Source organism: Phyllostomus hastatus, unplaced genomic scaffold (genome assembly GCF_019186645.2).
Source record: "Phyllostomus hastatus isolate PE091 unplaced genomic scaffold, TTU_PhHast_1.1 phas_contig_348, whole genome shotgun sequence".
In the NCBI taxonomy this organism is placed as follows: Eukaryota; Metazoa; Chordata; class Mammalia; order Chiroptera; family Phyllostomidae; genus Phyllostomus; species Phyllostomus hastatus.
The window spans coordinates 1,290,429-1,318,284 of NW_025333860.1; the positions used below are offsets into that span (position 1 = coordinate 1,290,429).

The window sequence follows — 27,856 nt, forward strand, 5'->3', positions numbered from 1 at the left end:
GGCCAGTTGGGTCCCTGCCTAAGGGCCCCACAGGACATTACTTTGGAGAAGTCACCGTGACTAAACAGCTCCCTCCCAGGTTCACAGGTTGAGAAACCTGTGCAGAGAGTTCTACCAGTTCTACATTCTCTCTAGGGCGGCAACACCCTGAGCTCGCTCACAGGGTGTAATGTTCATAAGCCAGCATGCCAAGTCAGAACTGTTCCAGGAACACCCCAGACGCGTGTACAGGCCATCCTACATGCCAGGTGCTGAGTGCTCTTCGATGACTTAATCCACTATCCCTCACAAGTAGGAAACAGGTACTATGAGTGTCCCCATTTTACAGACAAGGATACTGAGGCACAGGCAGGTCAGTAACTTGCCTAAGGCCACCAACTAGAAAGTGGCAGAGCGAGAATTTGAATCTGGCTCCAAAGTCAGTGCTTCTCACTATTTTGGTAACCAATGAGAAGTAATTTTCGAAGGGACCAGTTATTCTCATCTTATAATAGCAAGTTTTATTCCTGTGGGCAGGCCATGAGCCAAGCCAAATAGGGGCCAGGAGAGGGTTACTGGGTGAGCACATTACCACGATTCAGATGTTTGATGGGGCCAGAGTAGCCTAATGCACTCCTGTTCACAGAAATACTATCGCACCTGCCTGCAGCACCCTCACCTGAGCAGGTCACGGACCAGCATGGACCCCTGCTGCTCCTCCCTGGGGGTCTGTTGTTCCTCAGCTCTTATTCTGATGAACAGGTTAATATATCTTCATTCAAACTTCATCAGTCTCAAGTGGCCTGAGAGTCATTCTGCCCCCTTAAAGTGACATGGCACTTCTCTGCTTTGATCTATTTTATACTGATTTTATTATAGTTTACAGCTCAGAGAGCACTTAGCTTCTTCCTTTTTCCAAGTTCTTGCAGGTGGCCGCTCTGTTGCCTCCTCATTCTGCCTCCAGATATTACTACCCGTATTTGAGCATGGTGAAACAGAGATTAAGGCCACAGACCTTGTCCCCAAAGCAGGACTTGAACCTGGGCCTCTGATGGCTACTCCATTTCTTCCTACGTTACCAATGATCAAGAGAAGAAACTGTGCGGATCCGCAGCTGCCCTACCACTGCTGGCCCCCGATCCGTGAGCCCAAACTGGCGTGTCTGCTTCCCTGCCACCTCACGCTGGCCTCAGCCACGCGCCCCAGAAGCCTTCCTGGCTTCTTCACGTTGTGCACGCAGAGGGTCCAGCCAGAGCAACTCGCGCTCCACGCCCTACACCTTGGCTTCTGTCTGCAGTATACCCCGGCCAGGGCCCTCCCCTCGCTTGCCACTCCACCCTGTGGCAGCCACCACACACACTTCCCCTCTGCAGGTTTGCCACTGCCTCTCTTCACCTTTTGCTCTGCAGGTTTCCTCCCCTGGGGCCCTCAACCCCCAGGTTCATCCTGGCCCCCACCACTTCTGTCGGGCTCCCAGATGGGCCCAGCCCACCTGTTGCCATCTTCCCAGCCTCAGCGCGGTCTCCACCCCCACCCTTACAGCTGTTCGGCACGACGACTACGTTTTCTGGATTTTCTAAGACTACACGGATTTCAGCTCTTCTGGCCCATCATCAGACCGCTTGGCCCAATTTTTGGATCAGAAATGTAGTCAATGTGGGTTCACTGCACCTAAGTGTCATTTTTAGAATTGGTGCCACATGCCCAGGATACACAATTCAAAGGGCATCAAAGGGTACAGAGTGAAAATTAAGTCTCTTCTTATGCCTGTTTCCCAGGCCCACGGGCTCCCAGTGCCCTGACACGGCGACTGTGAGCTGTTCCTCATCTTTCCAGATAGAGTCCGTGAGCCCCTGACCTGGGGGATTGGTGATTTCTTAATGATTTGTAAATTTAAAATTAATTTAAAGAAATTTTTAAAATCCTGCATCAGTCCTACCACCCTGGGTGAACACATGTGATTTCTTTAAATTGTGTTTTAATTTGTGACATGTGCAGGTTTTCATTGTTTAATCACAATATTATAAAAGGACTTAATTCTACTTCCCCTGATGGTTGCATATACTATTTCATTTTCATTATTTTAATAGCTACATAATATCCATTTGGGCTAAAATGCAATTGGGACTTGGGGGGTTTATTTCAAACTTTCACTATTATAAATAATATCAGTAAAACCATCTCCAACTTTTTCTTCTTGGAATTATTGCTTTGGGACCACTTCCTGGGGTGGTGGGTGTTGCTGCATCTGGGGGGCGGCTGGTGTCGCATTTGGTCGGGAAACTCTTGGAAAGGTGACCGCAGTTTGCAGTGCATCACACAAGCAGGAGCAGGCATCTTTACTTTTATTTCATTGAATACAATAATTATCCTTATCAGCAGAACGCCCTTTCGCATGTTGTTCTCATGTATGTGTTTCTGTAATAGGTAACTCAGGTCCACAGCATCTGTTTGGGTTCCTGCGTTTAGTGCAGACTTCTGCGGAAGCAGTCCTCAGCGCCTGTCGGGAAAAGGCTGGATTTCTAGGACCTTAGGAGTTGGTGTGTCTTTGTCACGTTCCACATGAAGGGCAGTTTGGCAAGGTCAAGAATAAGTGGACACGTTCTTCCTCTCATTTCTCCTCACTCCTCCCTCCCATCCTTGGTGGCATCGATCCACGTGCACCGAGCCCTGGTTCTGTTCCCAGATGAGGCAACAGTCCTTCTCACTTACATTCCTTAACGGTGGTCTTCTCTTCTCACACATTATTGCAGATGCATTTTCCTTTTCATTTAAAATGTACACGAGACCCTCCCATTTTGGAGAGCGAGACCCGGACTTGAACTTGGGCTCTTTACTTACCAGCTATAACCCTTGGGCAAATCACTTAACCTCTCAGAGTTAATTTCTATCAGTAAAATAGAAAAATAAAAATACCTGTCCTCCTCACGTAGTTATGGTAAAATCAGGTGGAAAGGTGTATGACTGTGAGAACTGTGTAAACAGCAAGTCACTCCCCAGATGTTCATAAGTGTCCTCTTAGGCCATGTGACTCTTCTGTTTCAAATCTGATCTCTTACTGGCTCTGGAAAAATGTATTATTGCATCTTTAATTATTCATGTAGAGCCTTTTATTTTGGCTGCTTATTCAGGAAGTCGAACCATTCAGTAATTGAAATGCTAAACTCTATCCCCCAGATCTGCCTCTTGAAATGTCTCATTTCTCAATTTTGTTTCTCAAAAGTTTGTATCTATTGCTCAAAATTTTTTAATGATTTAAGTGCCATTTCTGCCTGTGCCATTTAAACATTTTCAGCTTATGTTTTGCAATGATCACTAACAGGAAATTCTATCTCAAAAATTCCATATCAATGATCATTAACAAAGAATTCGTCATTCTTTTTTACTCTTACCTTCTCTTACTTGAAAGGATAGTGGCTACTTCATGTCTTTGAAAGAGACTCCAACCATTTCCTGAATTCTGTGTGGTTTCCTGCAGTTGCTTTTTTCAGGATTAATTAAAATAGAGTTTACTGCACATTCTTCGGTCTTTTGGGGTGATAAAGCATTTTCAGAGAGCCCACATTAATTTTCTGAGTTGAATGCATTCTCCCTTGTTACCTTAGTGACTGATCTCTGCTGTACTGCTGAAAATTCTTTAGTGAAATTTCTGATTGATTTTAATAGCACTGGTGATTAGGAGTTTGAGTGGGTTTCTATCATTCCACCATCTTCCTGGGTCATTTTCCTACCACATCAGCTCCTTCCAGCCTCTGGCTCCATGGAGTCTAGAAAGGATCCAAAGACCAAAGTTGAGGGTAGAACCAGAGTCAAATATTTTTTAATAGCAAACTGAAAAAAAAATGCCTTATTGTGCTCTATTGCAGCTTTTAAGGTTCAGGTGGGGCCTAAAAAAGGAGGAAGAAGAATGGAATACCAAAATAAAATCTTATCACAAACCCCTTAATAAAATCTTCTTATTAACTACATTCCTAAAGTTTCTGAACCTTCCAGGCATCTTGCAAGCAGCAAAGGCTACTCTGGTTTCTTCAGTTACAGGTGAGGGTGAGGGTTCTCTTTCCAAGGTCTTTTTCCAGCTCTGAAGTTCTACATTAAATAATATTTAAACTGCAGGATCAGGCATAAATTGATGTGAACAGAATGTCCCCACTTCCTGCCACCGCACCTTCAAAATGCACACATACGCCCTTGTGCTCTCACACAGTCGCACACACGCACTCCTACTTGGCTTCTCCATTTGGAAATTTTTCAAGTCAACTATAATTAAACAAAAATAAACCCGTGAAAGGGAAAATGAGGGAGCTGAATAGGAAATGCATCCCGCTGGGACCAGGGCAGTCTCTGCTCCCCCACATCTGCTCCAACGCGTGACGTACCTAAGAAGAGAACCTCAGGCAGCCAAGGCATGGGTGAGGCACAAGTCCCAGTCTGGACATTACGGAGGTTTGACAAGAGGTGGTGGAGGGCGGCGGTTGGTGGCCCTCTGGTGGACACACTGACAAATTGCAGCCTTCTCTGTACGGGAAAAGGCACCTGAGCCCATCTGGGATGGCAGCCTCAGGTGGCTCCACGGGAGTGACAGGAAACCCTAACCAAGGGCCTGCCTGGGAGGGACAGGCCAGGTCTTTGCCTCCAAAATGGTACTTTGTGTCATTTTAAGATGCATTATCCCTGAAGCTGTTAGATTTGAGGCTTAAGAAAACTAGGCTGGATTTCAAACTGGACAATGTTAAATGGCCTATATCTTTACTAGTATTTTGGGTACTCCCAGCAGGGAAAAAAAAATGTTACTTCAAGTGTTTCAAGATGAAGTTAAGCAGAATAAAGTTACCAGCTCTAGGGCTTGCCTCTCCTTTGAACTTCAACTACTCTGGGTTTACACTGTCCAAACTTGTGTCTCAAGGACACAGCTGTGACAACCAGTGGCAGAGAAGTGAGGGATGGAATTGTTTTGACAGGCTCTGAGTGGGAGGCTTGTGGCTACTTTAAACTATTGATCAGCCAGTATTTAATGCATGACTATACATGTATTTATTTAAGCAAGCAACAAATACTTGTTAGTCGTACTACACCAGCCATTGCCTGTCTGCTCTCAGGTCTCTTGCCCACCTTTCTCCTGAGAACCCTGTTTCCTGTTTTTCCCTGCCAGCTATCTTCCAAGGGATGGCACTAGCAAGTTACTGAAGGCTGAGAAGTAAAGAGAAGCCAGATTATGTTCCGTCCTTCTTTCTCTGTATTTTTTAAATATTTTATTCATTTTTAGAGGGGGGGAAGGAAGGGATAAAGAGAGAAACATCAATGTGTGGTTGCCCCCCAAGTTCCCCCCACTGGAAACCCCACAGCAGTGCAGGCATGTGCCCCTACTGGGAACCGAACCAGTGACCCCTTGGTTCACAGGCCGGCGCTCAATCCACTGAGCCACACCAGCCAGAGCTGTTCCTTTTTCTTTCTTTCTTTTTTTTTTTAATTAACTTGGGAGAGAGAGACATCGATGTGTTGTTCACTTGTTTGTGTATTCAGTGGTTGATTCTCGTATGGACCCTGTCCCAAAATTAAACCCACCACCTTGTTGTATCAGGACCACACTCTGACCAACTGAGCTACTGGCCAGAGCTCTTCTCGCTCCATTTTGAGCATCGTTTTTTGCATGGTTCCAGCTCCCCATTAGACAGCCCCTCCATCCAGGGTCCTTGGCAATCCCAGCCATGGTATAGCCCCCACCTCTGATTCTGGTGACACCATCCCTTGCCTGTGTCCTTTGAGCCCTTGTGGTGGCACAAGCTTCCTGCTGTCACTCATATCGGGTTGTTTCATCAGCCCATTCTGCTTCCAACTCTGTCCACTTCCTGTGTAATCACTTCCCTGGTTTAAATTTCCTCTTTGAAATGCCCAGGACAATTTTGTTGTACATCAGATGATAAGGAGATGGAAGAGGGCAAGACCAGCTCAGTATCTGATTTCACAGAGCTCACAGTCTGTTGGGAAAACCAAGCATTACATAAACAAGCTTTAGTATGATAAATATTTCAAAGGAAAGTCCATAAGACCATAGAGCAGAGAGATCTAACCTAGAATAAGAACACATTTTGTTGTCCCATGGGTAACACTAGAAACTCTAACAAAGTGGGCCTCTACACAGAGACAGCCCCACAAGCTAGGCTGCAGTTCAGCAAGTCTTCTTGCTGCCTGTCATCCTCTCTGAGTCCAGTGAGAAAGAAAGGAAGGGACCCAGAAGAAGGGGAAGTTGAGGGTTTCAAGCAGGATTCAGCACACGGCAGTGGCATAGAAGGAAGGGTGGAGTTATTTTGGCAGTCTGCTGGGGCCCAGGAAAGCTAGGCTCTGCCTGGTCCAGCCAGTGGAGAAACCAGAATCTTGGAGGAACATGTTGTCCCCCTGGGCAACCTCCAAAACACAGGTGTTAGGAAATGTCCAGGTCAAGCCTGACTCAGAGAAAGTGCCTTCCAACATGACAGTATTTCCCAGGCCTCCTCACAGCATCGCATGGGGCTGAAGGATGGGAGAGTCCCTAGGCTACTTTGCTCCTTTGTCCCCACAGGTTTCTGTTCTTGTCTTGAGGAGCTCACGGCACCCTTATCTTCCCTACCTACTCCTCCACACTGACAAATTCCAGATTTACTAAACACCATGACTCCTCTTGCCAAAGCATAAAATCTCTAAACTGGTATATCAGATGGGCAGGCACACTTTCTTCACCTTTGCCATTTAAATCACTGTTTACAAGAACTAAAGTGTGTTTTTTGAATGGAGGTTCTCCAGCCCATACTACGGAGAAAAATCATTGTCAAGTGCTTGGCCATCCCAAGCCGCCCTGCCTTGCAGAGCTCCCTGGTATGGAATGAGGGCAAGTGTGAGTGTCTTCTCCTCCTTCCAAGTTCTAGGTTAATCTTAGACATTAGTGTTTAACAGCAGCCCTGGTCTCTCCCTCGAAATCCAAATGACTCAACACTGTCAAAATTCATGACTCAAGAAGTCATTATGGGTCAGCTGAGGCAACCGAGGGCGGAGGAGTGGGTGGGCACAGGGCCCATTCACCCCAGTGCCTCCAGAGCCCTGCCAAGGCGGGCAGAGCTGAGCCTCCCTGTGGGGAGAAGCAGTGGAAGGGTGGGAAGGAGGGGGCAGGTGGACAGATAACACTTAGGTTAGCAGTGTTTTTAGCAGTTGTTTTCCAGGTGTTTCCTTGACAGGCCCTGTCTCCTCAGCTCAATTGTAAGTTCTCTGAGTGCAAAGACTAGGTTTATGCTGTAAATCTGTAATCTCCTGGAGTGTTTAGCACAATGCTTCTCCTACAGATGCTTAATCAGCATAGTGTTGATTAATTACAATCTGCTTTAGGGAAAAACGGTGTATCCTCGCAACAGCTACAGCATAAGGTGTGTGTGAACGTGCTATATGAATATAATAGTGTAAAGTATTCAATGCCTGTGCATTAGGAGCCAAGGACCTCCCCACCTCCCAGCCCACCACGCTTCACAGGAGCCACTCCACCCCCTCCCCCCGACCGAGGTAGAATCCTGAGGGAGGGGGCCTCTCATCACTGCCCACCTAACTCTCGAGCAACAATAAGACAGAAACTGGGGACAAAGCTGACTCTCTACCTCCCTTCACCCCTGCTCTGCTCCCTAGAGTCAAAGGTTTCTCTCACCCCACCCCCACGCGGACACCCCCTTTATTGCTGGTCTCTACAGTCTCACCAACAGCTAAAGCTAGCTCCTTGCAGTCAGGAATCAGCGAGTGCCATCCACCCCCAGGGTTTCAGCTCAGCCTCAGATCTTCTCTGGTGGGATCCTGGGGCTCCTCTGTGGTCTTAGAACCTATGAGATCTGATGCCCATTTCAGGCTGGCCTCACAGGGTCCTACTCCCTGTGTCTCTCAGACCGCTCAGCCAGGAGCACAGACTGTCCACATCTCAGCGGGGGCATGGTACTGACCTTCCCAACCCAAACTCGCATGAAATCGAGTCAGTCCTAAGTGCCAGTGGATTAGGTTTCTTTGGGGGAACAGTCCTTCCAGCCATGAGAAAAGGTGTTGCCCATGGCCCACACCTCCTACCCGGAGAACGGCCAGGTAGCAGAGGAACCAATCTGGAAATGGGAAAGGGAGCCGGCTGGTGCTGAAGAGCCCGTCAACCGGACCTTCGTGGCGCCGGCGAGCACCACCCCCCCCCCCACACACCGCCGCACATGCGCGGGGTGACCAGAGCGACTGTGGCCCGCAGAAAGCATGGCTCTTCCCTGGCACAACACGGGAGAACTTACAAATTTGTAACTCGCAGCCATTTTCATCCTAAACTTAATGAGCTGAAACTTACTTCCTTTTTTTGGTCATTCTACTGGATTTTCAACCTATTGTTTTTCTTTTCTGAGTATGGAGCCAATCTTACATCATGTTCTGACAATGAGGATCTTCACCTTACACCTCGACAGCTGGACTCCCAGGGCCTTCCTGGCACGCTGGTGCCCTGCCCTCTCCTTGGCACGGCCTTCCATATTCCACCTCCGCTGGACTTCAGGAACCGGTGCTCTCTGTGCTCCGCTCGCGGCCTCCAGGGGAGTCTGGTGGCCAGGCCTGCCCTGAGCTCCCCACAGATCTGACTGGCAGAGACCTGCCTGCCCTTTGCTAGGCCTCACTGGTTGTTAGTGAGTATGCCGTGTATTATCTTCCCTTCACTGCACTGTCTTTGGGGGTAAATGCAGAGCAATTCTGAAGACCTCACCTCCCTCCAACTCAGCCAGAGCTCGGGGATGATGCTGCCTTGTGGGCAGGCATACCTTCTGGCTCTGCTGCAAGGCAGACTTGGTCTTCCTGTTCTGTTAGTCTGCAAAAAATTAACAGTCAGCCACCATGACCTTTATACACACTTGTCCACCTGAGCACGAGGAAGTCTGGACTCTGAAAGCTCTCTGGCAGGCTTGTGAATTATATAAATACCTAACGGCTGTGCTGTCCCCTGAAATAATAGAACTTTGAATGTCAACTATAATTGAAAAAAATTTTAAATCGTTAAAATAATAATAAAATAACTTCTTGGTGCCCTCTGAGTTATGAAAAAATTAAAATAAAAGCTGTTTGGCAGTCTTGACTGACAAAAGAAGTTCAAAGAACAGCCTCGCCAACTGTGTCAAAGTTGATGGGTTCTCTAGGCCTATGACTACACATTTTTACTCAGTGTATTTTAAGTCACTGTACTCAGAAAGGCAGTAAAATCTGTAATCTGATCTGCAGCTCTGCTTCTGGGGCATCCAGGAAACTTTCCAGCTTACTGAACTACACACGAGTAGAGAGTTTAATGCCGTATGGGACAGCGGCTTTCAAACTTTTGGGCTCCACAGTAAGAAATGCATGTTAAAGGGCAACACAATACATGGACACACAGACACACACACACCTATGAGGCTGAAACACACTTCTTGAAACAAAATTGGCTTATGGGAAGATGCATGTGAAAGTGGTTTATTAGGAAATATTTCCAGGGAAAGAGTTGGAGGAGTGCAGAAGTTGGGCCAGTAAGGGTGTAACACCAAGCTAAGCCGGCTAGAGAGCAATTTTGACTCATTCCCACAGAGGCCTTGAGGGCATTGTAGGTCACACCTGAAAGTCGTCCCAATGAGAGGGCAAGAGAGCTGGAGTATGTCTGTCTCCGTCCCCATTGGTCTCTGGGTATGGGCACGGCGGCAGGGGAGGACTCAAATGCCCAGGCCCCTCTGGCTCTCCTGCACCTCCCAACGACATGCTGGCTTTGAGGGAAGAACTCACCCTGGAGTTCAGATGGCATGCACGGGGAAGGTGAAGGGACTCCCAGGTGACGGGGCAGAACAGGGACATCACAGACTGTGCTGTTTTCTATTCTAGAGTTTGTCTGTTTGTTTGTTTGTTTGTTTGTCTGTCTGTCTGTTTGCTGGTCATGGATTTGAATCTCAGTGCAGTCACTTATAAGCTGTTATTAACCTACCTGAGGCTTTGCTACCTACCTAAAATGAGAGCAATAACGCCAACTTTGCTCACTGTGGTGAAAATCAGAATTGACATAGCAAATAGGAGGTGCTCAACTTCTGGCTACTATGATTAATAAATGTATCCTCAGAATGCTTTGAAATAGTAATACGATGATTTCTGTTCACTCTCGACTGTACCAAAGACATGACTGCCTGCCTTTGCTCTGTGTCCCTCTGACTAGTGTTGGCATCGTTCAGGCTTCGTCTTAAACGTCCCTCTTTCGTGAAGTTTTCCTGAACCGCCCCAGCACTGCTGAAAATCTCCCACCCACCTCTGAACTGCCATGCCATTCTATTTGAAATTATTTCGTGGTACTTTTCCCACTTTCCTTTTTCCCCTTTGCAATATCTATTAAAGTCCTGACTCGGGAACGACGGACAAATCAATGGAATGAAATGGAATCCAGGAACAGGCTCAGATACACGCGGAACAATAACGAAACCACGGCACGGGGGTGACTCGGCCAGCGCCGACGGAGCTGGTCAGCCCTCCGGAGAAACGCTCGTCTGGGTGCCTCTCACGGCCCCTTCGAGAACCAACGTCAAATGGCCCAAAGATTTAAATGCACACACACTGAATAACTACGTGAAAACATGGATTTTTTAATGCTCTTGGAGTAAAAAGACCTTTCTACATGTGACATAAAACTCAGAAGCCATAGAAGAAAAGGTAATTTTGACTCTATAAAAATTTAAAAACATCTACATGATATTAAAAAGACGTACATCCAAAAGTCAAACTGAGAAAAATATCTGTAACACATAAGTCAAATGGTTAATTTCCTTTCATAAAAAATGTATAAAAATAAGAAAAACCTAAACAACCCAATAAAAGTGGACAAAAGGTATGAGGAAGCAGTTTATAAAACAAGAAGTACAAATACATGTAAACATTTGAAAAATACACAATCATCTTAATAAAGAAACGTGAATAGAAAAAAATATTTTTTACACAGATTTGCAAAAATTAAAATGTTTGCTGAAACTGAGTGCTAGGAGGCTGTGACAGGATGGATCCCACCCCACTGAACTGCCCCTCGGGAAAGTTCCCGCAGACTGGAAAAGGGCACAGCTTTTCTGGAGGGCCACTGGCAATTCCTATCAAAATGTCAAAGGCACATACCCTTCGCCCCATCCTTTCAACTATTTACCTGGGATTAGTACAGGTTCTTCTAGCTGTGTGTACAAAAACGTTATTGCAACATCAAATGTAGTAAACACGTCCACAATTAAAGTAAACCTCGCTGGGGGACAGATACGTGATAGTCCATCCAGACAATGAAAGAAAGAATAAGAAAGAAGTAGATCTCTACAGCCTGCTAGTCAAAGATCTCCAAAACACACTAACAAGTTACGGAGCCTGCACGCATGTGCTCATACACACAGACACACGCAAATGAGTACATGTAGAAAATGATGAACACCGAATAAGACCTTGAGTCTCGTTTAACAACACTGCACCGATATCCATGTGTCAATGTCCTGGTCTTGACACTGAACTACAGATGTCGCCACCGTAAGATGTCACTGCTGGGGAAGTTGGGGAACAGGGACGTGGGATCTCTGTGTACTACTTCTGAGTCTATAATTACTGCGAGTCCACAATTACTTCAAACTGAAGTTTTTTAAAGTGCAGGACATGTATATTGTATGATGCGTTGTTTTGTTATGAAGTAGCAATAGGTAAGAACAATCCCTGTGTCGTTAAACTCAAAATGTCTGAGCAGAGCATTTGTAACTGGAACCAGCCCACCCATTCCTTTCACTCCTGCACCTTTGCTCGAGGCACAAAGATAATAAATTCTTCAACCACCCCCACCTTCTTTGCAGAGATCAAAATGAGTGCAGTTTTGCTCAAGAATTCGATCTAGCCCAACAAAAAGTACTGCTCTACCCTTTGGCAAGGTTTGTGATGGGCTCTATTCATTTCATTCCCTCAGGCCCTCACACAGACCTCAGACCAGAGAACTGAAACTGCTTTGCAGAACAATGTCAGACATGTGCGGGGAGGGCAGGCTGGCGCCTTGAGGGAAATGAAATGGTTCTCTTCTTAATGTGGATTTCTATTGTATTGTCCCTAAAAATTGCTTTTGGTTTTTGGGCATTTGTGTGCACGCGTATGATCTGGATATTCCCCAGAGGAAAATGGAATACCTCCAAAGGGGTGAGGGGGCATTTCGTCACCTCGTATTAGCAGAGAAATCTTGAAGGAAAACACATGGCGCTCCAGAACTGCACCCACACTGCCATGGTCCTCAGGCTGCCGAAGTCCATCCAGCAATTTTCTACGGAAGCCTCCCATCAAATAACCCAAACTGGCAGGAACTGCGGTGATAGGATTTTTGCTTCAGATTGCCCTGAATCTCTGAATGGGGAGAAAAAGACCAATCCTTGGACTCCATCCCTATGTGCAGGGAGCCAGGGGGTGGGGAGTAGGGGGAGGGGTCCTGCACTGGAAAGATTCTGAAGAAAGGAGACTCTCTGTGAGTCCTCGCCAACGCAGATGCCTGATTGGACTTAGGAGTCTAAGGGTTTAGTCAGAGTAACACCTGGGAAAGGAAAAAGGAGGAAGCAGGATCGAAAAGGAGGAACCGTTAGACCACAGGAAGCAAACCTGACAGACGCCAACACGAGCTCCAAAGCAAACAGGACCGTTAGAGGAGCCTCGTGTTAGCCAAAAAGGATGAGGTCCTTGTACCACATCGTGCTCAGTCACTGGCTGGGGCCACCCTGAGAAGGAGTTAGCTGTCAGCTGGAGGCTGACTGCCAATCGAACTCCCAGCAGCCAACCAGGTTCTTTCCAGAAGGATGGTTTTGAGAGCTGTTATCTGCATCTCCGTGTCTGCCACAGGGACTAAGGGAGGAAAGAGGGGAAATCCCAGTTTTGAGAACAGGGCTAGGAATTTAATTGTGCCCATAAAGGACCCAATGGGAAGTCTTATTAGGTATCCTAGTTGGAGGATTTGTCCCTCTGTATTGTACTTCACTCCACCCTCAGATCTTTAGTGAATCTCTTGGTCCAATGACATTGTGAGGAATTAAAGGGATAAGGCAGCTGGGAAAGTGTGGCCTTCCCCACCTTGTCCCTGCATCCCAGCTGCCACCCAGAAACCACACCACGCTTATACTCCTGGATTTCCCAGAAGGCAGCAGAGGACTGAGACCCAAGAGGGAGCCAACTGCGGTGCAAACAGACGGAGGGATAACCCTTCCCAAACACAGCAGTGGGAAGCAATCCTGGCCTGAGGGAAAAGATGAGCCTGTCTTTAAGAACCTTTCGCTTGCTGCTGTATAGAGTTCCTGTAAAAGACCTATACAAATACTGGATGGATGATTTCTAAACAATGTTCACACACACCTACCTAAATATAGGGCCATCAGGACAAAAAACTGAAAAAAAAAAACCCAGAAATTGAATAAGCTATTCAACAGAATTATGAGATTGTAAATAGAGCAATATCTCACAAAACTAATAATCCATTACATTTAAATAGCCAAGAGACTGTGTCAGTCTCTGGCACCCACAAACCCATTCACTGTTTTGTTTTGTTGTTGTTGTTTAAATAAATTACTTGTCAACCATTAAACATCAAATATTTCATATGGAAATCCAGATTCTACCTTTTGTTTAAAAATCCTTAAGATCCAACAATGCTAGGCTGGCATTCTCAATATCAAACGTGGGTGAAGCTGAGTATGCCTCAGTTCTGTGAGATACAGGTCAGCGGGACCCACCATCCCTCACTGGCTCCCAGCCACTGAGGTCAGGGTAGGCCAACACTTGTCAGGGTAGGCTTACACCATCATCTGAAGTTGAAACCTTTCTACGTCAATGTGTAAGAGGGCGGGACAGAAGATAAATTCACTGTAGAAAAACAAATCAAAGCAGGACTGCTTTTCAAGGTAATTTGACCATAGTCATCCATTTAAAACATTTGATCCAAGGTACAAACAGGTTTGCAACACACACACACACACACACACACACACACACAGTACATCCAAGGTTGTTCGTTACTGCAGTGTTTGAAATACCAAAACACTGGCAGCTTCCTAAATGTTCATCAGTAGGAGACTGGCTAAATAAATTATGGAATACCCACACCACGGACAACTGCACAGCTATTTTTAAAGGGAGAGAGAACAGAGGAGATCTATTGTGCACCGCTCAGACCTGTCTCTGAGAATGTATTTTAAGAAACAAAAGAAGTGGGGGAAAGAAGAAAGAAAAGAAACCAGCGATTTGAAGGGACTAGTGAAGTACGTTGTCATTCCATTCATGGGAACATTTTTAAGGGGAAAATGCACGTAAATTTGTAGGAAGTTTCTGGAAGAATACATAAGATGAAGTGCTATATGCACAGTAGGTAAAAGAAGCCATAAGGAAGAGTTACTTTTTTAATTTTCACTTCATATCCCTCTATTTTTAAAATCATGAACATGGCCCTGGCTGGCGTAGCTCAGTGGATTGAGTGCGGGCTGTGAACCATAGCATCACAGGTTCGATTCCCAGTCAGGGCACATGCCTGGGTTGCAAACCACAGCCCCCAGCAACTGCACATTGATGTTTCTCTCTCTCTCTCTCTCTCTCTCTCTCTCTCTCTCTCTCTCTCTCTCTCTCTCTCTCCCTCCCTTCCCTCTCTAAAAATAAATAAATAAAATCTTTTTAAAAATTTTTTAAATTATGAACATGTGTTATTTTATGATTTAAAGAATGGATGTTTTAATGACCAAAACAAAAACACATTGGTGATGAAAGTAAAATTCCAATTCAGAGAAAGTTAATTTCTAAGAAAATTGTTATTCTCCAACAACATCGGAAAAGTTAAATGTAGCTATTTGAAACTGACAGGGAGTCAGATTGTCATGAGTCACTGTGATTTAACATATGGAAATAAAAATGCCTACCTCACTGAATTGGACATATTCAATACAGTTTGTAGAAAGCACCCAAACTTTGCCTGCATTTAGTAAATATGCAATGAAAGTCGCCATCCTCGGCCCTCCCACACTACTCAATCCTGACTTGTGTCAAAGATGATACATGAACCAATAACCAATCTAGGATGGATATAGCAAAGCCCAAGACTTAAATTCCATTCCAGATGAATTTCTTTCTGGGCCACAGTTGACCCTTGAAGAAGACAGGAGTATGATCCTCAATCACAGAAGCATTTCTTCAAGATCTGCAGATGGTACCAGCTCCATACAAGAGCAAACCCATTGCCTATTAAAGTCCCCATTTCAAAGAGACTCCAACAGACTCATGCATTTCCTCCCAAAATGTCCTACCCCCATGTCCAATAAAGCAGCCTGATAAGCAGCAGAAGCTAGAGACCCCCACACACACACTTCTACCCTTTTCTTTTCATAGATCCCCTCCCTAGTGTCGCCTGTGCTCTCCCAGATGGTGCTTGAGGCCAAATCTCAGCCCTGCCCAGATGAGGAGAGGCCATGTTCAAGAAGCTACCAAGACAGAATTCTCTTCCCAGAATCCTTTGCTCTTTGGAGTGTGGTCTTCCTCCCTCTCCCCACAACCTCAGCTCCTGGATTTGGCTGCAGACCTTTGGGCAGGAGGTGAGGAGAGATCAAATTCTCCCTGCAGGCCTGTCCCTTTGAACCAAAAGCCCTGGAAACCCCCACTCCAGTCCTCCTACACACCCTCCCTCCAGCCCCCACACAGGTGGACAGTGCTGGGAAGTGTTCTCACAGTGCATTAGCTCCCAACAGGGGAGGAGGAAGAGCAGTGTCACACTATCCCGCCTGTTGTCAATAATTCATGAGTTTCAGACTGAGGGGCACCAGTCAGAGTCAGTTTTCTCCGGATATGGGGAATATTAGACTTAAGCTGTCTTATCTCATTGGGGTGTGCTGAGTACTGCATCTCAGTTGAGGAATATACTATAAATCTTGTATATTGTTGTATCACTTGCTACCCAACCACTCCCTTTTGACTGCTAAAATCCCCCCCTTTTTTTAGCTGATCAACTGACCTACACATATACTAAATAAATCTTTAGCAAGTATAAATTCTGTTAAAGAGCAATCCCTAAAACTGAATTTCACAGATCTGCATCCTCTCTCCTCTCATTGAAGGGACTGACATAAGGTTGCCAAACTGGTGATTTCGCCAACACTTTTCTCAACCTACCTATCTGCTCTCATCGTCTTTTCTTAACAAAAAGACGAACACTCACACACACACAAAGAAAAGAGCAAAAGCCTGTCTCAGAATAAAGGAGTATCTGTTAAGTTAAATAAGCTTAGCTTTATGAACTTACTATGTTTTCTTTGTTTTCTTCACTTAACCTTGAACTAGAGAACACTTTGCCACAGGTCAGCGCTACTTCTCAGTCTGGCTTTGAGGCTGCTGGGTTAGACCAATGCAGACACTGCACTTGGGTCTGCCAGGGCCTTTCTGCAGTGTACCGTAAGCCACCCAGATTTATTTATTCTCCCAGAAACCCAGGAGGGAGATCATTTCAGCCCACTTGGCAGAGTGGAGGCTAAAGTCTGGAACACAGAATTTATAGCTGGAGAGGACTTTATTTATCATCTACTCCAGCATCTTCAGCTTACAGATGAAGAGTCTGGCCTGTAGCAGCAGTAATAATTACTTTATAGAGGCAATAATTACTATATTTAGTAGTTACAGTTTATAAAGTGCTTTTACATTCAACGAATATTTATTGAACTAGGATGGAGGCTAAGACCTGGGGACTTGGTGATTGTGGAGAAATGAGTGCCCCTGAGTCCTAGTTTCTACCACTGGTTCTAAGCCCTGTCCAGCTAGTATCTCCATCCCTGCACACTGGTTACCACAGCGATCAGAGTCTTCCCTCCAGGCCTGTCAGAGTGAAGGAGATATTGAGGTAGAGCGAAGGGCAGTGCCAGGACTAACCCAGCTGCTCCTCATCACATCTCTCTCCCAGGCTCCTCCACCCTCACCAGCCCCACGCAGTTACTCCACGGGGAGCACAGGCCTCACCTCCATGGGCAATCTCAAATCGTTTGCCCTCTTATGGGCTGTCACATATTTAGACTCAGACTTTTTTGGAGAAGGTGGTCCATTCTGAGGTTCTAGGAAGCAAAAGCAACAAACTCAAAGCTGCCTCTCCCCACCGCCGACCCTGGAAAATGACCTGAACAGGCAACTGCGGAAGGAGGGGGTGCAAGGAAGTCTGCGGGTTCCTGCAGGAGGGCTGGCCCTGCAGGAAATCCGGATGCACAGCAGTCTCACACCCACCAACCAGAGTCGAGCGGAGGGGCTGAGGGGCGTGACAGCTGTGAGCCAGAAGGGGGCGCCCGCAGCCACGGCTTGCTCCCCGCACTGGGAGCCAGCGCAGAGAGGGAGGAGCTGTGCAACCCGAGGGCGGCTGGGAAATGGGAGCGGGGCACGCCATGGGAGGTGGTTTGCCACTCGCACCTCCCTCGGGGTGGTGCAGAACCCTGCACAGCCATGTATAAGCTGCTGGGCGTCTGTGCCCGGTCGTGGAAGTCGATACGGATGGCCAGCTCCAAGGTGGCGCGCCGGGACCTGCTTGCGAATAAGGTGGCCCTAGTAACGGCCTCCACCGAAGGGTGAGTGCCCAGGCCGGAGTCTTTGAGGCCCCCTGCTGTCTGGAAACAGGTGTCCTTTGCCTCCCGGACAGTGTCCTCAAGCCTCACGCTACCCCGGAAGTAAGGAACCACATGGTAGGCCAGCGGGTGGCCCCCCACCGAATACCCCAGCACTGCTGCCTCTGGCTCTATTGCGCCAGCTCAGTGCCGCCCCCATCAACCCAAAGTCTCAGTGCTCTGGGCTGTCCGGACAAACTGGCCCCACTTTGAGTCTAGGAAGAGAAGACACCAGAAATTCAAGGCAGCCCCGATTTCAAAAATATCCCACTGCCTCCATTGATTATGGGAATGTTCCAGACATTCTATCTGGACACCTCAACAAATCTCCCAGAACCACGCCCCTTATCTAGACAGGACACAAGATTCATGTATCCAGATTTTTGTTTGGCTGAGTACATTTGGCCTCCCTTGCACAGCCTGTCTCTCACCAACTGTTCTTGTCTATACTGCTTCACATTCCCACTGGACTTTGCTAGACGCCAGCTGTACACAAATCTAGAATACAAATGTACTCAAAATGCTAATGGCTAACAATTGCAAAATGTGTAACCCTTAGTCCCAGGAAAGTAACATAAAAAAATTACATTTTTAACCACAGACCCACCCTTTCATATGCAGCCCAAAACATAACTAAATGATAGAATTTTGAGATGATGCAGAATAGCAAGAAAGTTATTTGGGGCGGGCTCTTTTGAGTGAGACCCTCCAATCATGGAAGTGGATGCTGCAACACCCCTAGCTCACTTCTTTCCCCTCAATCCCTACAGCATATGGGGCCTGTCATCCACGGGGGGCCTGTGGAAGGTGATGTCATTTTCTGGGGACCTAGTCTGAGGGCTAAAACCATAAGAAAACTAAGTAAATGAATGCCTAAAAGGAGAGCTAGAATTCAAACAGGGGCAGTCTAACTCCGGGGCCCATGCTCTCAACCTCTTCCTGGTACTTGGCCTTAACAGTCCATGTTTCTCTCTGCCCACAGGATCGGTTTGGCCATTGCCCGCCGTCTGGCCCAAGATGGGGCCCATGTGGTGATCAGCAGCCGGAAGCAGCAGAACGTGGACCGGGCGGTGGCAGCGCTGCAGCGGGAGGGGCTGAGTGTGACTGGCACTGTGTGCCACGTGGGGAAGGCTGAGGACCGGGAGCGGCTGGTGGCCATGGTGAGCAGCAAGGATATGGGCACAGAGCCAGGAAGTGGCAGAAGGGCATCAGCCCAAGCCTCCTTCCCTGCTTTCCTGGACATTGATGTGGTCCAAGCCAGCACTATCAACTAAAACATAACACCGTACTCTGCAAACCCACTCCAGTCCGTCCACACACTTTTATTGTGTGCCTTTCTGTTCTGTCTCCAGAACCATCCCATCCCAGTCAGAGAATCGGTGCTTCAACCCTGCATCAGCCCTTAGGTGCACCCAGAAAAACAGCAGGTCCTGGTTCTCCATTAGTTTCCAGTCTAATTGGGCAGATGAGAAAGGTAGATACAGTCACAAAACAGATGTTCCCACCTGTGAGCTAATCAGCAATCCATGCCCTGTCCCTCGGTGTAGAGGCAGTCTCTAGCAACCTGCAGAAGGCGGCCACCATGTTTCAGCCACCTACTGTGTGCCATTCACTGTGTTCAGAGGCTTACATAGGTTACCTCCAAACCTGACACAGCCCAAACAAGGCAAGGACCATTCTCCCTGTTCGCATTCTTCTCAGAAAGATGGAGCCATATCCCAAGGTCCCACAGCCAGTAAGAAAGGAGCTGGGAGTCAACCCAGGCCTGCCAAGCTACCAGGCATTTCCCCATTATCGTCAGGTCATGCCTTGGATGCCCATTTGGACCTTACTCTCAAAGACAGTGTCTAAGCCAGCATCAGAGTTGGTGCCTGGCACCAGCTTTCCAGCTACACAAGAAAACATGAATATCCAGCAAAGGAGCACCCCCTCCTCTTGGGCTCAGTGCCTACTCTTTGTTCCCTGGAGTGGAAGGGAGAATCTACCCAAGAATGGAAAGTTCAGGAATGTGCTGCTGGAAGGCTGGCAGCAATAATGCCGGTAAGGCTGGCAGCAATAATGCCGGTAATCTTAGGAGAGGGGGGTGTTAAACAACAGTAGGTGGCATAAGGTTATCCGTATTTAAAGAACCATTTGGGAATGCTCGAATGCACATTGGAGGGAGCCAAATATAGGTCCAAGAAGGTCACCTTCTCTGCCACAGGCTGCTGGACAGAACCTGAGATTCGGGACCTTGAACCTCAGGGTGAAGGGAGCTATCTGGGATCCTGGGCCAATTAGTGACTAGTCGTTCGAAATGTATATAGCAACTTAATGTCAAAGTCCTGCCAGGAAAACCACCTCTCACCCCATCTATCCTGCAGCCCTTGCCCAGTGGTGGGGCTTGCGCAAGACCTTGAGGAGTGGGTGGGATAGAAAGATGGAATAGGATGGGATTCCAGATGACCCGGCAAAATGGGCAGACAGCCAAGGGTGGACTGAAGTGAAGAGGGGAGCACTGTCAGCCTCCAGCTGAGAGCCCAGGTTCGGGAGTGCTGGGGTGATGGGCTGGTGGGAAGGAGAGGGCACAGGGGCCTCCATAGTCTCCCAAAGGAGCAAGGATGTCCGTATAGGAAATAAGAGGCCATGCAAGGTTTTGAGCAAGATGAACATGGTCATAAAAAACAGAATCTGGCACTGGCAGGAAGGATGTATTGGAGTAGAGAAAGCTCTCAGCCAGGGACGTCAACGAGGAAGTTGCTGTCATTCAGGTCTAGGGCAGTGGTGGTGGGACCAGAATGGATAGGCATGCCCAGAGACGTTTAGTGGAGACCAACCAAGATTTTTTGTCTAACCTGGTGTCAACAAATAGATGGGAAACTAGAAGAAGGAGTCAAAATGACTCTCCAGGCAATGTCAGGATGGAGAACAGCAGGTCACTCGTGTGCAGTTTGAGATGTGTTGTCTGTTGCCTGCTGTCACCCTGCAGTGAGGAAGGCTGCCGCCCCTAGGGTGGGTACTACCCAGTGGCCGCCCAGTCTGCACCTTGAAACTTCTCAAAAGTGTGGTGAGCAGAAACCAGATCAGCTGCTTCTCCACTTGATTATGCTTTTTCTAAAAAAAAATGGACCTATCAGAACACAGAGCAAACAGCGCTTAACCACTTTTGTGTAGTGATGGCACAATTTAGAGAAAGGCTTAGAAGGCACCAGCTAGATAGTCAGAGAACCTTTCTCATTCATCTTCTGTGATTCTTCATCTCTGTTCCCTCAAAACCCAGCCTCCTCCCCTCTCTGCACTGGTCGGCGTGGAAGGAGAGGAGGCCGAGATGCACAGCAGAAATGAAAAAGTGTTCCAGGTGATTTGGTGCAATCCCCCACTTTCTCCCCACGCTCAAACAGACATGTGCAGGGCACTCATCACTTTCTAACAGATTCTGCAATTTCCTAATCACAGGGCCAAACTTCGGCAGAGCCAAGTGACTGGGGCTTTGTTCCAGGACACCAAGATTTAAAGATCCCAAGAAAGTATTGATACTGATTTTAAAAGATTATGTGATTTCAAATTTTTGCAAAATTTACATGTTGACAGCTCAGGTGTTCCTTCAGCAGTATAGAAACATCTGAGCTTTGCACCTAGTTAGCAAGAATAATTAGTTAAAATGGGAGCTAGCAGATGGTACACATTGTTAATAACACGCCTCCCTGACCCAAATCGTGAAGCACAAAGCTGACCGAGGGCCCATTTACTGATGCTTGCCCCAGGGGTCAAGATCGCCAGTGCTGGACAAATGCAAACTCTGGTTTCAGGGTAGTGTATTGTTGGCAGACTCTCTGGCCACTCATTAATCTGCACATGACTGCCACCACCTCCTTACAACTTATTAAGGAGGTGAGGTGTTTCCTTTCTTGGTTTTCCCAGTTTCAGTCTCAGCTCTGCCTTGAATTTTATATGCCTCCAAGCTAAAAGAAAGGTGGGATGGGGGATGGCATTATAGCCAAGTGTGGAACTGCTTTACGCCCAGACTGCCGTGCTCCCCATCAGACTGATTGCAGGTCTGCCACCACCAGCTAGTTTTGTGCCCTGAGCAAATCCCTTTGCCTCTCCCAAAGACCAAAGGCCTCCTATTCTTGGCTGGCCCTAACATGTCATTACTGAGCTATAAGGCCTTGAGAAATTAACTTCCCTGGACCTCAGTGTCATCACCTTCACCATGAGGACATGGGGCTAGATGACCTAAGAGCCCCCACCCCACCCCACCCCACCCCCTGCTGCCCATGGTAACTTTCTGTAGTCTATTTAAACCAGTTTCTCTATTGTAGCAGGTGTGGACTGGTTGAGTTTAAGATAATGGTAACAGTAAGCACTTGGAGAAATGGGTGTGAAAAGAGGAAAGGTCTAGAAATACATTTTGAGGGGACAGCAAGGCCGTGAAAATAGAGGAGCTCCCCAAAGAGAAAGTGTAAAGAGTAAAGGGTCAGCGACAGCCTTAAAAGAAGTGGGGGCTAGAAGAAAAGATGCCCCCCCCCCAATTAGACAACCTTAAGTGTTCAGCAGCCAAGGTTAGGGCAGCTTTGGAGAAAAATGTTTCAAGAAACAGAGATGTCATTTTGCCAGCATTTTGTTCCTAACAAGGAATTCTTTGTCAACATCGATAAATGCACCTCCCCCACTGACCCGATGCCCCGATTCAGACCCAACTCCCTCTCTCTAGGCTGTGAAGCTTCACGGAGGCATCGACATCCTGGTCTCCAATGCCGCTGTCAACCCTTTCTTTGGAAACCTAATGGATGTCCCTGAGGAGGTGTGGGACAAGGTAAGAGGGGATTAATGCAGCAGGGGGCCTGGGGAAACAGCAAAAACTCAGCCTGCTTTTAGAATGCGTTTGTCAAGTGCAATGTAAATGTGAAGGATCCTTGCAATTCACCGTGCACCTGGAGTGCACCTGGTGAAGGCTTGCTGGGGGGTGGCTTCCTCTCTCCCTGCCCATCTCTTTCATTGCTGCTTCTCCCAGTTCTGTCTGCTTCCATCTGCTCCTTGCTGACTGCCTCCTTCCCTATACCCTCGCCGCCACTCCGCCCTTATCCAGGCTCACCCGGGCTCTTCTTCCCAGTTAATTTCCAGCAGACGTGGCAGCTCATCCGCCGACAGCTAATACACTTAAATTTGCACACCACCCGTCCCTTTTTTCAGCTGCCAAAAAAATAGTACTTCTCATTAGCTGGAAAACTTTAATTGCTGCTAGTTAAGTGAAATACCAATTCTGGTGAAATGACCTGTTTATAATATGTTTCACACACCTATTTTTTTAATTATAAAGCATTAATTAAATTATTTGTCTTTGTTTATTAAGGTTAATATTCCCTCATGATTTGGAAATGTTAGGTGTTTGGGGATTGCCCATGGTTTTGCTTTTTCTTCTGATGTCATCAATAATATCTTGACTTTGAAGTTCAAAACCCTAAAATGTTGTGTTTTATCAGTGTTTCACAGACACAGACCAAAGTGCCAAATGCTCCACAGTGAGTTAGTTCCTCATTGATATTCTTTAAAGCAGAGAAACGTCATCTTTCATAAGCGGTCTGAATGGAGCCCACAGGAAAACAATTTTAAACCAAGTAATTTTTCTGTTTAGTTTGCATTTTTAAAAAATATCACAGTACCTCAAATCTAAATGCTGGCGCTGATTCTTGATTGAACCTTGGATTTTTAACATAAGGGCACTTGGGGGACAGTTGGGGAAACTTTATCGTGGACAGCACCTTCGGTAAAAACCGTCATTCTCGGCGGTAGGTTTCCCGGTGGTCACCATGGACTGTGGCCTGCAAGGGAACATCCGTGAGTATTTAGGGTCAGAGCCTTGTGACGCCTGCGACTCAGCCTCCAGCGCCTCGGGGACAGGAAGCTGTAGACGCACATGGACGGGGCACATGGGGCAGATGGGGACAGTTGCGGAATCTAGGGAAAGATATTCATTGTACTTCTATTTCAACTTTTCTGTAAAAGTGAAGTTTTTCAAAGTAAGAAGTTTGGCTGAGGGGCATGGGGAGCAACTACCCAGCAGCAACTAGAGCCATGTGAACAGTCATGCGCTTGTTTTCCATTATGGATGTGGGGCTTTGGTTCCAGCCTGTGCCCCAGACTCCCCGAGAATGCCTCCTCGTGATCCCACTTTCCAACAAATGTCCACCCAGCAGTCCATCCTGCAGGGCCAAGAGCATCTCACTCCCTGAACTCAGGGGCCAGGGGGTGCTGGAACGCTCCACGTGTCAGAGGTCAGGCCACATTTTTCCAGAGAAGCACGGCCCGCGCCCTGGCAGATCCCAGGAGACCAACCTAATCCCACACTCTCGTGTCAGAGGAGACACAGAAAATCCAGCTGAAATCCAAAGTAGTCCTGAGAGTTCAGGTCCGTTCTAGGCCAAATCATTCAAGTGCATGGCTGCTAGGAAACTAGGTGAAGCAGGCTCCATTCTTCCTCACCCAAACCTGATCTTTCGTTCTCGAGCCTAACAAGCTGGTGAAAGGCACTTCTCCCTGAGCTTGGCCTCTTCACTGACAAGGTCCGGGAAGTCATTTCTAAGATCCCCGCCAGCCCTAACAAGCAGATCTTAGGGACCCTATTATGACTCCTCACCCTCCTGCCCTCTCTAGCGCTCTCCCCTCATGCCGTTTCTCCTTCCTCTCTCTGTTTCAGATTCTGGACATTAATGTGAAGGCCACAGCCCTGATGACAAAGGCAGTGGTGCCAGAGATGGAGAAACGAGGGTACAGAGAATGAGAGGGAGCCTGGGTACCACGGGCCGCATGTGGCCTAAGGGCGGGGGTGTCTCTTCGGGGAAATGGGACATTCTCTTCCTTTTCTAGAAGTGGCTCAATAGTGATTGTGACCTCCATAGCAGCCTACAGCCCGTTTCCTGTAAGAACCCATTCTTTGCTACTTCCTTCCCTTCCCCCATCCTGCACCTTTCCACCCTTCCTGTCATACTAGGAAGTTTGTGTCCCTTTTGGAATCACACCTCCAAACCCCTTTCCATAAATAGATGCCTTGGCCCCATGAACCCCAACCTAGGGGAGGTTCAGCCACAAGACAGTTTTCTACCGGGAACCCTCCCTTACAGAAGATGCCGTGTTATCCACTGCCCTTTACATCTTTCCATCATAACCAAGAAAGAACCAGAAACAAAGAAACTAACCCATTTTCTTCCTTCCCCAGACCCTGGGCCCTTACAATGTTAGTAAAACAGCCTTGCTGGGCCTGACCAAGAACCTGGCCATAGAGCTGGCCCAGAGGAACATTAGGGTAAACGCTCTGGCGCCCGGACTCATCAAGACTAACTTCAGCAAAATGGTGAGGAGGGGGAGTCCTGCATCCTGCTGGGGAACCCTGGTGCCTGGGTCCTGAGCTCCCAACCACTCCTGCCCACCTCCCCAGGCTTTTCTCTAGTCCCCCTCCAGGCCAGCCACCTGTCCAGACCAGACCCACTCCTTTCTTTTTATTGATAGATTGATTTTACAGAGAGAAACATCGATTTGTTGTTCCACTTATTTATGTCTTCACTAGTTGCTTCTTATAGGTGCCCTGACAGGGGATCAAACCCTGAACCTTGGTATATCGGGACAGTGCTCTAACCAACTGAGCTACCCAGCCAGGGCGACCTGCTCCTTTCTTGAGGAGTGCAGTGGAGACTGAGAAATTCAGACTGTTCACACCGGTCCATATCTGCGTAAGTGGGTGGAAACTGGGAAGACTCAGGGAAATGCCTCACTAGAATCTGAAAAGGATGAAACAGGAGAAGGCTGTGGGAAAAGACTGGGGGCTAGGAAGGACTAGGAGGTGAAAGAGGGCGTCTCTCCACCCTTCCTCTCAAGTGACGTGAGAGCGGACAGTTTCTCCCCTCCCTGTCCCTCCCTTCCTTCTTCTTTCACGTAAACAAAGTCCCTTTTCCTGCAGTTGTGGATGGACGAGGCGAGAGAGGAGACGATAAAAGAAGCCCTGCGGATACAAAGGTAAGGCTGTCACAGAGTGAAGAGGGGTGCAGATGGAAAGGTCTGGTCCCTCTCCCAGCGCACATCTTGTGTCTCTGGGTCCCGTGTACAGCAGGGGCATGCTCTCCTCTGCCTCAAGCACGCACTTCACAAGCTCGTGAACACTGCCTCAGTAGAGTGGGGTGTGTGCGAGGAGGTGCCCAGGTTTCAGCAGAGAAGAGCTCTGGGAGAAGCCCTGACTCCTCTCCCCAGCTGGCTGTTTGCCTACACCTCTAGACACCCCGAGCTCCCAGGGACCAAAACCAAAACATGTTTTTTTAGTTCTCTTTGAATAGAGTCATGTTTTCAAAGCTCGGGTTGATGACCCTGCAATCCAAATAAAAGGAATGAAGATCTTTTACTGAGTCCCAGGACTCCCTTTACCTAAGAAAACCAGCCCCTTCCCCAAGGGGCTGGATGAACTGGTCAGGTACCTTCATCTGTCTCCCTTTCCTCTAAGTTCCCTACCTCTCTCCAACTTCTGGCTTCTGGGAACTCTCTTGGCTTTAACTTCCCCATTTGTCCTTCAAGGACTACTCGTGCAAACAAAGCCTGCTTAAGGAAGGAGGCCCCTCCAATGCTCCCAAAGCCATTCTGACAAGCGTGAGCTGCAGGCCTAGCTCACAACTCACTAATTAGTCAGGGTGTTGCCACCTCAGAGGCCCATCTTTGGTGAGGCAGGGTGTTGAGCCTTCCTGATGATTACAGTGTGCAACCAGGATGAAGAACCACTAATCCAAGCCTTCTGGGTCTGAGATACCCACTCAGCCCCACCTCCAGAGCATTTTACGGCAGTTATGTTCAAGTGTTCCCAGCTATGCAATCACTGATACCAACACTGAGAATTAGCACATTCTCACAAAACAAACCTGACTCTAAGGGACAAAAATAGATTCCTGAAAAAGCTGTCTGTGAATTGAAGCTGTGCAAATGGAATCATTTTAAACAAACCACTTACTGTCACAGACTCCCTGACGCTTGACTAGCATGCACACGTGTGAAACAAATTCTTTGAAGTATGAAATAGCTACTCACCAGTGTATCTGTGTAACTTTGGATTTTGGTGTCCTGAGTTCTCTAAAGCAGCAGTCCCCAACCTTTTTGGCACTAGTACCAGTTTCTCTTGTGAAAGACAGGGTGGGGATGGGGTATGAAGGCGTAACTCGGGCAAGCTCTGCTCTCTGGCCAGGTTCTCAGCAGGCTGCAGACCAGTACTGGGGGTTGGGGGCCCCTGCTCTAAAGAACTAAGTATCTCTATATTATTTTAATATCATTTATAGTGGCTTTTGCAGAGTATGATGTTTATGCTTATACTAAATTATAACAGCTTATCATCATGATACCCCTATTTGATGGACTTGTACACTGGTCCTGAAAAATCACCTGATACTTTCTGATTAAGCAAACAAACTTCACTCTCTGTGGGCCAGGTCAGTGGGCCTGGCCTCTTTAATCTTTATTCCCTTCCTTGTTTTCCCTATACCCTAGGCTAGGCAAGCCAGAGGACTGTGCAGGCATTGTGTCTTTCCTGTGCTCCGAAGATGCCAGCTACATCACTGGGGAAACAGTGGTAGTGGGTGGAGGGGCTCCATCCCACCTCTGAGTACCTGGAGAGAGCCTGCAAGGACAGAGATTGGGCTCCAACGTCTGGTCCAGTTCCTGCATTCATGGACTGGCCTTTCCCACCTCTGCCTAACATACTGCTCCCCTTATACCCTACCCCCACCCCTCCCCCAAATCAATTCTGCCCTGTGACAAGATCCAGCCTTTCCTGCTGTCAAGGTTTAGTCTTATGAGGGTTCCTGCTGTTGCCCTAGCCTTGAATAAAGACTTCCCCTGAGGACACAAGACAGGCCTGCTGAGAAGGCTGACTTTACCCTGACAAAGACCAACTAATTTTATATATATGCATCCCCTTCCCTACCCCACCCCCCACCCTCCAACTGAGAAATTTGAGGGAAATGGCAGAAGCCTGGAGTTGAAAGAGGGGGCAGGAAGGTTGGAACTTAACAATCTGCAAATGAGGTACAAATAAAATGTAGATGATCATGGTGATTTTAAATCAATGTGTTGTTGTGGATTTTTTTTTTAAGTTCGGCGTACACAGGTGTGGTAGCTGAGCATAGAGCATAAGTCTGAGTGGACTGGATGTCTGGGTCCCTCTAATCCTCCTCCCTTGTCTCCAGGATCTGAGCCTGATGCTCAGGGATGAAAGCATCTGCAGAGCTACCAATTGGAAG

General features: G+C 47.5%; 1 protein-coding gene across 2 annotated transcripts; it reads left to right on the top strand.

Moving 5' to 3' along the window:
* The first annotated feature begins 17,333 nt into the window (after nt 1-17,333).
* Nucleotides 17,334-27,678, top strand: LOC123820391 (dehydrogenase/reductase SDR family member 4-like). 2 transcript variants are annotated; one of them, XM_045841086.1, is made up of 8 exons: nt 17,341-17,573; nt 18,592-18,769; nt 22,303-22,404; nt 24,286-24,356; nt 24,456-24,507; nt 24,805-24,939; nt 25,543-25,598; nt 27,105-27,351. In XM_045841086.1, exons 1-8 carry the CDS (start codon nt 17,452-17,454, stop codon nt 27,217-27,219), a joined length of 831 nt encoding a protein of 276 aa, XP_045697042.1. In that variant the 5' UTR covers nt 17,341-17,451; the 3' UTR covers nt 27,220-27,351. The 2 variants fall into 2 exon arrangements, with proteins under 2 accessions (XP_045697043.1, XP_045697042.1); XM_045841087.1 differs by lacking the exons at nt 24,286-24,356; nt 24,805-24,939 and having other exon boundaries at nt 17,334-17,573; nt 27,105-27,678.
* Nucleotides 27,679-27,856: the final 178 nt, after the last annotated feature.

What these genes read in the sequence shown, in the direction of transcription:
- LOC123820391 (XM_045841086.1), top strand. Translation starts at nt 17,452, where the DNA reads ATGTATAAGCTGCTGGGCGTCTGTGCCCGGTCGTGGAAGTCGATACGG. An exon ending in GTAACGGCCTCCACCGAAGG is followed by an intron (nt 17,574 to 18,591) that starts GTGAGTGCCCAG and finishes CTCTGCCCACAG; the next exon opens with GATCGGTTTGGCCATTGCCC. An exon ending in AGACTAACTTCAGCAAAATG is followed by an intron (nt 24,940 to 25,542) that starts GTGAGGAGGGGG and finishes CTTTTCCTGCAG; the next exon opens with TTGTGGATGGACGAGGCGAG.